General features: G+C 37.6%; 1 protein-coding gene across 1 annotated transcript in view; it reads left to right on the top strand.

Annotated features, from left to right (window-relative positions):
* LOC111154043 (kinase D interacting substrate 220) overlaps nt 1-12684 on the top strand; it is a 109420-nt gene that overhangs the window by 62191 nt on the left and 34545 nt on the right. The window contains exon 22 of the mRNA XM_022513397.1: nt 2932-3094. Coding sequence (XP_022369105.1) covers nt 2932-3094 — 163 coding nt within the window. The remainder of the gene's footprint in view (nt 1-2931; nt 3095-12684) is intronic.

Genomic DNA, 12684 nt, shown 5'->3' on the forward strand with positions numbered 1-12684 from the left:
CTGATCTATTTTGAGTTAATTTTTATATGGTGTTAAGTAGGGGTTCAACTTCATTCTTAAGCATGTGGATCTCCAGTTTCCCCAGCACCATTTATTGAAGAGACCGTCCTTTTCCCATCTAATGGTCTTGGCACCCTTGTCAAAATCATTTGACCATATACATGGGGATTTATTTCTGGGCTCTCCTGTTCTGTTCTATTCTATTGACCTGTATGCCTGTGTTTATGCCATTCTGTACTGTTTTGATTGCTGTGGCTTTGTAGTCAGTTTTGAGATAAGGAAGTATGAGTCCTCCGGTTTTGTTCTTCTTTTTCAGGATTATTTTGGCTATTCATTGTCACAGATTCCATATGAATTTTAGGATGGGTTTTTCTATTTCTGTGAAAAAGGTCATGGGAATTTTGACAGATTTCATTGAATTTTAGATGACTTGGGTTAAAATATCAATATTGAGTCTTCCAATCCATGAACATGGATCTTAATTAACTTATAATTTAAAATGTTGAAATTCAGGGAAGCCTGGGTGGCTCAGTTGGTTAAGCATCTGTTTTCGGTTCAGGTCATGTCCTAGTGTCCTAGGATCATCCTAGGATCCTCAGGCTCCCTGCTTGGCAGGGAATCTGTATCTACCTCCCTCTGCCCTTGCACTCTTACTGATATGCCCATGCTCGCTCGCTCGCTCTCTCTCTCTCAAATAAAATAAATAAGTAAATAAAATTTTAAAGTTGAAATTCACATTTTATATGCTGCAGTTGTTTCAGTTTTCAAATGACATTTTAAATAAAAATGCTGGGGCACCTGGGTGGCTGAGTGGGTTAAGCCTCTGCCTTCAGCTCAGGTCATGATCTCGGGGTCCTGGGATCAAGTCCCGTGTCGGGCTCTCTGCTCAGCAGGGAGCCTGCTTCCCACTCTCTCTCCTCCTGCCTCTCTGCCTACTTGTGATTTCTCTTTGTCAAATAAAAAAAAAAAAAAAAAAAAATCTTAAAAATAAATAAATAAATAAATAAATAATGCTAACAATAAAATTGGAGATTAGTGCCCTGTGACTGGATTCCATGCATAGAATTCTGCTCTTCACCATGTTAATGCTTACATATAAATTTAAATACATATAAACATAAATATAAATTTAATATGTAAGTATATGTTCCTTTGCATGATATTGAATGGTACTTAGTAATATTGACTAGTGTTAACACTGTTACGATAGTTATACTGGAATTTGCTTTTAGAATAAGGTTGGGGTGCATGCTATAAACTAAACTGCAAGTGAGGTTGTGTCTAATATATGTGCAATATTTTTGGTTATTAAATCCCTTTAAGTGAGGTCTCAAACTTTATTAAATTGATTATGTTCTACAATGGAAATGTTCTAGTATGTTATCAGTATCTTTGTACGTATTTAATAAATATATCGTGAGTATCTTGATATGCCAGGTATCAGTCTGGGTATTGTGGAGATAGGCAGTGAACAAGATAAAGTTCTTGCCCTGTTGGTAAAGACAGAACATATAAAGTCATGTAATAATAAGTACCATAAAAACCTCATCTACCCTTACCCTTAGTGTCAGGATGCCCCTGGTGCTGTCATTGTTTCTTCTCTTTTTTATCTGAACCAGCTCCTTTGGTGATCTCATTTAGTCCCAAAGGGTTACATACCATTTACATGCAAAAGATTCTCAGATGTATATCTTCAGCCTTGTTGTTCTCCAGCTGCCTGCTTGATACCTAATGGGGTCTAATACATGTCTGAGACCATACCATGTCCAAAAGTGAACTCCGGATCCCCTGCCCCAAACTGAATCCATCCATCGTCTCCCATCTCAGTTAATGCAACTCTTTTTCCAGTTCCCTGGGCGGGGGGGGGGGGGGGGGGGGGGGAGAACCTTGATACTATGTTTACATATACCCCTTCCAATCTGTAGTACATCAGTGAGTTCTGTTTTCAGACCAGATCCAGAATCTAACCACTTGTTGTGGTTTGTAACATACTATGCTTGTCCTCCGCATCATTGTGTCTCATCTGTATTCATTACAGCAGTTGCCTGCTCCTCCTCTTTCCTCTGTGGTCTGTTCTCCATGCGGCAGCTACAGTGTCCTTTTGAAACAGAAGCCAGTCATGTTATTTCTCTGCTCAGAACTCTCTTATTTTCCCATTTTGCTAAAGATAAAAATATTAAGTCCTTACAGTTTATTACAGGGCCCTTTTTGATGTCTTTCTCTCTACCTCTTTTCCTATCTCTGACCTCATCTTCTCCTACCCTGCTCTTCGATCCCTTACTGACCTCTTTGCTGTGTCCTGAAAATGCCAGGCGTGTTTCTGCCCAAGGGCTTCTGCTTCTGCCTGTAATGATCTTTCTTTGGAGAGATGTATACTGGCCTTCTCATCTCCTTTGAAGTTTTTGCTTAAAAGTCAGCTTTTCATCGGGAACTTCCTTTGTTATCTTATATAAATTATACTTCCTCCTTCTATACGTATACCTTGCTTTATTCATTTGTTCCATAGAACCGATCACCTTCTAATGCACTGTACCATTTGCCTAGCAGCTGAGATGGCACTTTAGGGGATGGGGTCTGTCACGGGTGCATCGATGTTCTGCTGTCTGATTGTGGGCAGTGTTGAGACTGTCTGACACATAGTTCTGAAAGATTTTTGCCTGCATGTGCATGGTCAAAGCAGATTATAACACTAGTGGCAAATGACACCAAAAAATTACTTTAGAATTAAACAGAATTGTGTTTAGTCCCTAGAATTTTTCCAGTACAGCTCTTTGGATTATAGAAGCCCTGGAAATAGTAGATTTGAATTTGCAATGTAAATTAAGTTGCAACTTTTAAATATTTAAATTAATTGTCAACATGCTAAATGTTTCACTTAGTATAATAGTACACATCTATTAATTTTAGAATGTTTTTATATTTTTTTTACAGGACGATTACTGAGAGCCAATCAGATTAGTTTCAACTGGGACAGGCTTGCTAGCTGGATCAACCTTACTGAGCAATGGCCTTACCGAACTTCATGGCTCATATTATATTTGGAAGAGACTGAAGGTATTCCAGATCAAATGACATTAAAAACCATCTATGAAAGGTACTTTGTCTGGCCTCTTGATATTTCACTTTATTTTAGATTGAGTTAGTTATAAGTTATAATTTATAACTTACAGTTATAAGTTAATGCATATAAAGCAAAGTGAATACAAAATAATATGCATGAAATGTATACTTCTGGATGGATTCAACCATTCTCATTAATTCCATTATAATTTTGGAGTCATGTTAGCACAGGTAAATATCTAATGTAAAATTTACATCTTCAGTTGGACATAGTCTTTCCTTTTCAGTGTAACTTACATGGTAAAAAAAAGTTAATAGTTCTATTAGTTTTGTGTATTTGTACATACAAAATGCAAATCTTGAAATATTATTTCCATTTTATTTTTTATTCTAAGTGTCTTCATTGAATATTAAGGAGGTTAAATTTTTTAAGTCATTAGTGCAGATATTTTCAGTTTTGTATCTGGAGGATTTTTGAAACTGAATATAAGCTGGAAAACATTCTTTGCATTAAACAGTAATTTATTGTTACTTTAAGCTCAGTGATTTGAAGTACTTCTAAAATTGATAAATTTTTCTTAAATAACATGCAGTTAAGGTTCAGTGAAATGTCAGGTATGTGAAGTTTTAAGAGTTGACAATTTACCAATTCAGAAATGAAGTTAAAATCCTTTTTGTCAGAATACTTAATACCTTCAGTGTTCAACTGCTGCTTGAAATAAATTTCCCTTAGAAAACAAATAGTACCAAGAAATTAGACAATTTTATAAAACTTGGTGTCACTGAAACAATTATTTTAACATATAAATGAAATGCTAACTCTAACAAAGCATTTAGTATATAGTTCCTATATTAAAACTTCTGAGATTACAAAAGTTTTTTCTTAAAGTACCGTCAACATATGGTTTTTCCTGATTTTTCAATACCCATATTTTATATATATATATATATATTTTTTTTTTTATTTATTTCTTTGACAGAGAGAGATCACAAGTAGGCAGAGAGGCAGGCAGAGAGAGTGAGAGGGAAGCAGGCTCCCTGCCGAGCAGAGACCCCTGATGCGGGACTTGATCCCAGGACCCTGAGATCATGACCTGAGCTGAAGGCAGTGGCTTAAACCACTGAGCCACCCAGGCGCCCCAATCCCCATATTTTTTAAAGCTTTTATTTACTTTAGAGAAGGGGGAGGGCAAGAGAATGAGGGAAGGGCAGAGGGGGAGGGAGAGGACACTCAAACAGACTCCATGCTGAGTGCAGGGCCCAATGCGGGGCTCCACTTCAGGACCCTGAGATCATGACGAGCTGAAATCAAGAGTTGGTTGCTTAACCAAGTGGACCATGGAGGGGCCCCTCCCCATTTTTCATATATGTATTTTTTTAAATCCTAGGTAAATAACTAGCTTTAGGATTACAGAGAATGGTGTGGTAATAGTCTACAGATAAGAACTCTTCTTGGTTTTGCTGTTTAATTTATACTAAAGTTGTTTAAACCGTGTGCTCTATCCAGTAAGTGTTCCAGCAGATGGCAGTGATACATAATGGCCACATGCTGTAGATAAGTGGCACTGAGTTGCTTCTGCTCTTTGATATTTTAGAAATTGTCTTTTTCTTATAAGATATACGATTGGTTTTTCTCTTGGTTGTGTAGAAAAATATTGTTTTATTTCGTGAATAAGTTTTACATCATAACGTGTTGTGTAGTTATGATTGTTTGCTAGATGAGTACAGTTATTATTCAGCAGTTAAAATTGAACTTTTTTAATGTTTTAACTTCTTAATTATAATTCATACCAATATAATGGGATTTATTCTTCACATGGTGTATTTTTTACACAAAGTGCTAAGTAGCATGGACAGGTGGTCCTTTGGCACTTCAGCTTATCCTTGAGAAATTATTTGTGTGTAAATAAAAATATGTCTGAGAAAGGACTGAGCGTTCATTTAGGAACTATAAAGGGGATTCTTAGAGTCTGTGAATCGGTATTGTTGCTAGAGTAGTGCAGTCGGGTTCAGGAAATTTGAAATGCGGGCAGCAGGAGAGCGGCTTCTCTCACAGGGGTCCTCCGTAAGGAGGAGGGGTCGCTCCTCACCCGCGTTTTCTCCTTCTGGCGCGTGTGTCTCTAGCTCTCTTCCTCAGGCACCAGGTTCTCTGCCGGGGCCTTAGTTCTCTCGCAGCTTGAGAAGGCTCGGTGGTTAGAGCAGTTCCTTACTAACAAGGATTGTGCTTCAGAAAGTTGAGGTCGCTTCCCAAAGTCGCTTAGCTCGTAAGTAGCAGAGCTCTTTCCACCCAGGCCTCTCAGAGACCGTAAACTACTTTCGTGCCTGTCACTGTTCTCTACGCGTTAACACCTTTTATTCTCACAATCTGTGAAGCCGTGTTGTGGTTCTTATTTTACACCTGAGCGAATCGAAGCCCAGACAAGGTGAGTCCCTTCCTGAACGTCTCACAGCCGCTGAGCGGGAGAGCCGAGTAGCTGGCTGCAGAGGCCACCTGCAGAGGGCGCTGCCGCTCACAGCCCTGCAAAGCGTCGGAATTTTCTTTAGCAGTAGCCCCGTCTGGGATACTTGAGACACTGAAAGTTTATGATGAAAATGAAGTGTCTGAAGTTTTTACATTTCTGTGTTCTCCATTTCCTTCTAGAATATTAGAAGATAGTAATACTCTGTGTAAGACACAAGATGTTTAATATAAATGGTCTTACTCCAGTGACAACTCACCTATTAAGCAGGCATTGCTATATTATTTTTTTCTACAGTTTTTCTTTGCCTTCGTAAAAACATCAGCTTTCTCTAAGATAACCTAATAAGTATTACATTTTTCCGTTGTTCTTCCATCCCCCTTCCCCCCCACCTTTAACCAAATAAATATAGTCCATGTCAGTCTGTGGTTTGGGTAAAGAAGGGACTCCGGTCAGGCTTTTTACCTTCCTTTAGTCGAGTATATTGCTTAGAAGTACACTGTGTCTCAGGATTACAGAAACACTAATCAACTTTTTACATGTCAAGGGCCGTGTGCTTGAAGTCTCAGGTGCTGGGCCTTCTACATGTTCTATGAAGAAAGTGGGAAGTGGTGAAAGTCTGGGTCCCCAGGAGACAGAAGCAGGAGAGTTGTGACAATAAATAAAAGTTTTTTTTTTTTTTAAGCTTTTATTTATTTATTTGACAGACAGAGATCACAAGTAGGCAGAGAGGCAGGCAGAGAGAGAGAGGCAGAACCAGGCAGAACCAGGCTCCCCGCTGAGGAGAGAGCCCGACGCAGGGCTCGATCCCAGGACCCTGGGATCATGACCCAAGCCGAAGGCAGAGGCTTTAACCCACTGAGCCACCCAGGCGCCCCAAATAAAAGGTTTTTAAAGTCCTCAAAGAAATTCATATTTCAGTTCAATCCAACAAAAATATATTAAGTGTTTATTGTTTGTGGGTCTGCTGCTGGTTGCTGGAGATACAGTGCTGAATAGGTACATGTATATTTGCTTTCAGTCCAGCGATCCCACTTGCAGAAATTTACTCTGAGTGTACACCACAAATAACAAAACCCTGCGGCTTAAGCATACATGTATAGGAACGTTGGTTGAGTGGATTTTAGCACATGCACCCTAATACCTTATAACTGTAGAAAAGAATGAGGAGAAACTCTGTGATTGATATGGAGGAATTTTCAGGATGCGTTAAGTGAAAATAGCAAAGTGTGAAAGAACGTACAACATGATAGTGTTTATATAAGAAAGAAGGAGGAATAAGAACATTTGTATATAAATAGGTAGGTATTCTTTTATTGTAAAAATAGAAAACAAACTCTGAGGAAGGGTAAACCAGATCCTGGTGAGAATCCTTGTCTGTCGTGGATGCACAGATAGGAGATGAGGCCTCTCTTCGTTTTCATGTGGTTGGACTCTCCTCTTTATTCCAAAATAAAGAGGATGGATAAAAGCAAATCCTAGTATCAAATGAAAACAGAAAGAAATGATCCTAACTGTATATGACATTGATAACATAACCACACAGAGAAAATAATTAATTCAATCACCTTTGAACTTAGTATTCTGACTCTTTATTCTTAGTAGAATATATCCTAAGGACAGAATTAACTGCAAAGAAATCTTGAGCTTGTTGTTGGTAATAGTATTGCGATTATACCTTTGAAATCCTTTTGAGCATATTATAAGAGTAAGTGAATAAATAAATAGATGTTTTGGGGAACTAGTATTTTTCCCTTGGGAGAAAGGAGATGCAAATATTGAATAATAATTATTTGTTGCTTTGTTAACATTTTAACTTAAGGATATAGTTTAAATTAAATGTATCCAAGAACTGTACTTCTTAGTAAACTCATCTAATTTCAATAACCTTTACGCACATGCTTCATGTAGTTGAGAATCATTATGTATATAAACATAGCTTTATTGAAGGCTTAAAAAAAAACAATGTTTTGTTTCATGGTGGCAGAGTGAATCACAAACCACGCTTGGTTCATTGATCCATTCTAATGTCAGTACCAGTAACTTTAAAACATATGAAGCAAATGGATGCAGGAGGGGCAGCGCTCACTAGTGTGTTAAGAAGTGAGATCTAGAAATTGCTAGGAGGCCAAGTTAGCTATCTCAGACCCTACAGGAAGGAAATAAGATGGACAGTCCATCAAGGAGGTCAAGTATGATCAGAATATGCAATTCTGGGGTTAGTAAATTTTTCAGGTGAAATCACATAGATCCTAAAAAGTCCACAGTGTCCAATTTCTTTGTAGAGAATTTCTTATTCCTGCATGTTACACCAGATAGAAGATGCTGAGCATGTTTGTGTGAGACAGAGCTTTTAATTTATTGTTGGGTAGTACTTTAAATTAGAAAGTACTAGTTTTGGAGTTTCCTGTTTAATCTTTGCTGGGATAGTGGCAGGAAGACGAAAGATACAAAAAGGAGAGGAGCAATTTGATCTCATTTTAGATACTATCATTTGAACATAACATGTTTTCCTAAAGTCTTGCCTCTTCTTTTCTTTCTTTTCTTTTCTTGAAGAAACCAAGATGAGTAGGAGATAGAGAATATTCTATATTGGAGATAAAGTGAGATAATCAGAACTTTGTTTTGCCATTAAGTTAATCATTATTTTAGACTTTGGCACTTGCTGGGCCTGCCATCCATTTATGCATTGGATTTGGGGGATTTTTAGATTTTTAAAAAAGATTTTATTTATTTGAGATAGAGAGAGAGAGAATGAGAGAGAAAGCATGGTCAGGGTAAGGGCAGAGGGAGAAGCAGATTCCCCGCTGAGCAGGGAGTTGATGCAGGCCTCCATCCCAGGAACCCAGGATCATGACCTGAGCTGAAGGCAGACACTTAACTGACTGAGCCACCCAGGTGCCTGTAGCTTTTTTTTTTTTTTTTTTTTTTTTTTAAGAAAAAAGTGTGATTTATATGCCTACAAATACTTATAAAGTCTATTTTGTAGATACTCTAAGGAAGAGAGAAAAAGACAATGGAGTAAGAATCTTCAAGAATTCATTAAGGAATTGACTTAGTAATTGAATTTAAGATGATTTGGAATGAAAAACTATGGCAAGACAATTTGATCAGCATATTGAAAGAACATATATTGGAATATTTTAGAATAATTTAGATGACTATTTCTAGCTAACCATAGTTGAGTTCTTTGATTCCATTGCTTGTCATTTGAATAATAAAAACTTTTATTTACAGCAGACAAAAACAGCAGTATATAATTGATATTCATTTATTTTATTAAAGAAATCTGATTTGATAAAAACAATCAGAAAATAGTATTTTTAACGCTAGTAGTAAAATTTATTTTTTAATCCATAAAAAGCCTCATTTATTTTTATAGCAACTTGATGACACATCTGCTTGCTTTATTCAGCTGAAAAAGAAAATGTTGGTTCTTGGTGTTTGGTAAAATTGCTTTGTTAAATTATTTTCTAAATTGTTCAACTTTTAACAAATGACATTTGATACTAACACTGGAAAGCAATTTCAGCTAATTAAGTAGATCCCTCTATAAACCATTGGAACATTAAGATGACATACTGTTCATTCAAGATTATTTTAATTGGTACAATTATTGTAATTTTCTTGCAATTATGTGTTGAGCTAAAAGCTTTTGTCTAGATCATTTGAGGGTTTTTTTTTTTTGTTAACATACATTTAGTAAGAAGAAAGGGAGTAAAATAAAAACTATAGATAAAGATTTTCTGTCTACTTTTTATTATGACGTTTTAGAGAACCATTGAAATATTTTAGTATAAAACTTTATTTCTGGAATTTTTCAGTATGCATTTTAAGCAATGATAGAGGTTTTTAAAGGATCAATTTAAGTAGTTTTCGTGAAGATAATGTTTTAAATTTCTGTTTTGACATGACTCAAGCAGTCATTTACTCAGGATGATATGGTCAGAATAGTTTTGTGATAAGGATAATGCCATACTTTATTTTGATTGTTTAAAACAGTTGAATAAGTTTTGAGAGTGCCTTAGAATGGTAACCATGTTCCACTTCGCTGAAATAGCTGTTTGCTGAGTAGGCACTCTAGGCATCTAACTTAAAACGTTTATGCTCAATTCAGTATCCTTAAATTTTTTAAGTAGTGGTATTTCTGTACTTGACATTTTTCATAATAAAACCTCCTATCTTATGATGTTCTTCCTTGATACTCAGCCAAAATTTTCCTAAGTTTAAGTCGCTCATTTCTTGTTATCTCCTGTTTCCCTTGGCTCTCACTGGCCTCCTCCTTCTCTCTCCTTCATGTTCTGGGCTATGATTTGTTGCCCCTCCCCCATCACCTGACCTGCATTAGGAACAGGTTTGTTTCTGTTGCATGTGGATGTAAGTCATGGATTTCAGTAGCATGAAAAGGTGGATACCAGTTAGTTTAGATTTGTGAAGAAGTTGTCTCATCTCCTTTGTAGTACAAAATACATCCTTTGTACTAAGGATATTTCTTCTAACTTAGATTTGAGATACTAGAAATACTCATTCCAAACACTGTTTCATATGTGTTGTTTCGGTGCTTTTTATATGTTGTTTAGAACCTTGATGAAATTCTATCATTTTGGTATGATGTGACCTCTGTATGTATTGGATTGTCACCATTCCACATTTATTAAATTACTGTCTTGTATATAATTATTGTTTCCATCTTTTTTCCCAGAACACATTGTTCCTTACTATATAGAATGTCAGTGCTGCATTCATGGTAGTTCTTGTTGGGAAGGTAAAAATTGAGCGAAGAATTAAAGGAAGTGAGAGAATTAACCCAAGCAGATATCTAGGGGAGGCATTTCTAGGCAGAGGGGAACAGTACGGACAAAGGTCCTCAGCTACTCCTGAAAGTAGCTGGAATGTACCAGTAATAGCAACAACAAGGGATGTGATGTGGCTAGAGAGGACTCAGTAAAGGGCAGGAGGCAGGAGATGAGGTCAGGGAGGTCAGGGGAGTATGGTACATGGAGGATCATTGTAAGGGTTTTGGCTTTTTATCCTGAGTAAAAAGGAGATCTGTTTGGAGTCTTGAAAAAAAAGGATCCCTACCCTATATGCTCTACGGTGCCTAGGTATTTGGTTGCATCAGTGTAACTTGGCCTGGGCTAGGGAAGATAAAGTAAAGATAAAATGAGTGATAGAGAATGGCCATAGAGATGAATGTGGAAAAGCTAAGAAACGAACAGTGTTCTCTACAGTCTTGTTGCAGTGTACTGAAGAAAGCTAGTTAAAATGAACAACTGCAGTAATTTGTATGACTGATTTCCCTGTATGTCTTTCCTGTTGTATTAGATTCTTGTTTCTTAAGATCATTGCATTCTTTATTTTCTAGTAAAATGTTGGATTTAGAAGGCTGCTTTTTGAATTGTTTTTTAAATGCCGCCTTTTCCTTAGACTTGCCAGTTGCATGGCTTGTCCTCTAATCCCCACATTTCAGCCCCCGGTTGAGAGTGAATGAAAGGTGGTTTCCATAGCATTGACTGATAGGTGTAGAGAACAATTAGTGGGTTGCTTGTACAGTCATACTGAATTTGACTTATGAGTACTATAAGATGGAAATGATGGTCATTGTGTGTCAACTTGGGCTCTGAGGATAAAGAGAAGTAATTGGTCAAAATTTGGTGTATAAGGATCAGGTTTATCTGGAGTTCTGAGCAGTCCTAGCCTGGCTCTCCAGCCCATTCTCATGCCTTCTCCCTTTTGTCCCCCCCACCCCCCGCCGCTTGCTTTTCTCCTTTCCACCTGCATTTCTCTGTGGCCCATCCTCCCCTCCCCCACCTCATTCACATCTTACATACCACAACCTCAAGAAGCCTTTTGTGACCAGGCATACCCCATTCTCCGAGATTTTACTAGATATGTTCACTGTATGCTGGTATTTTCCGTCATAGTGCTTGTCATAGTTACCCTTCTTTAAATATTTGCATTGCTCTTTCTTTAATACTAGTTTTCTGAACTAGACTCTTCACTCCATGGACTGGACCTTCCTTAAACCTTGCTGAGTTCCTCGCTTCTAGACATTTTTGGTATGGAGTAGGCAGTTGTGATTACTTCTGAGACAGTAAAGAAATATGATGGTGACATTTGGGTTGAGGAAAGCATGGACTGGGGGCCGGTGGTGAATGAGAAGCCACATTTTATCTTGAGAATACTGTTCATATAGACCCTTGTTCTTGGTTCTAAATGTGGGTAAATGTTTCCTTGTCACTACACGGATATATCCCTGGGTCAGGCACTAAGTAAGTTCTCAGGGTACACAATTGAATGGTGATTACATATTTCAGTTAACACCTACTAGTTTCCACCTTTTTTGGGTGATACTGAAATGAAAGCAGTGTTTTTGTTAGATGTTTCCGTAAACTCTTGCGTTCAGCTACATTTCTAAGGCTTCTTGCATTTATAATCCTTTTATGGATGCCATGGTTTGGAATTACTCGTACTGACACACTTTTAGACAGGCTCCTCCCACGCCAGGTCCTGCTTGCTGGCTGTTGTCGGTACTGTTTAAAAAGGCCTTATGGGGGCGCCTGGGTGGCTCAGTGGGTGAAGCCTCTGCCTTCAGCTCAGGTCATGATCCCAGGGTCCTGGGATCGAGCCCCGCATCGGGCTCTCTGCTCAGCGGGGAGCCTCCTTCCTCCTCCTCTCTCTCTCTCTGCCTACTTGTGGTCTCTATCTGTTAAATAAATAAAATCTTTAAAAAAAAAAAAAAGGCCTTATGAACTAAGTGCGCTCCATTTTTGTCATGCTAAACTGCCGTTGGGTTCATTCATTAAGCAAATATTTATAGAGTTTTATGTACTGGGTGCATGCTAATGAAAGCACTAGTTAGTATTAGTTGAGCCCTCGATATATGTCACACATTGGATTAAGCACTTTACATAGATGGTTTTATTTAATACTAACTCTGGGAGGAAAAGAATGCCAGTTACCTAAGATCACACAGCTATAACTCTTGGACCTTCTCCAGGCCTATTTCTGGAAGCCAGGAGATGGTCTGTGATTACACAATGGGGCAGTAGGTCTGACACTAGAAAAACAGAACTATAGTAATTTTATTATTTCCAGGTATGTTTTATTCATTTTTCAAATAAATACTTAGAATTTTTTTATTATAGTCAATGGGTATGTTATG

This window comes from Enhydra lutris, unplaced genomic scaffold (assembly GCF_002288905.1).
Source record: "Enhydra lutris kenyoni isolate GAN:26980312 unplaced genomic scaffold, ASM228890v2 scaffoldscaffold35, whole genome shotgun sequence".
Lineage (NCBI taxonomy): Eukaryota > Metazoa > Chordata > Mammalia > Carnivora > Mustelidae > Enhydra > Enhydra lutris.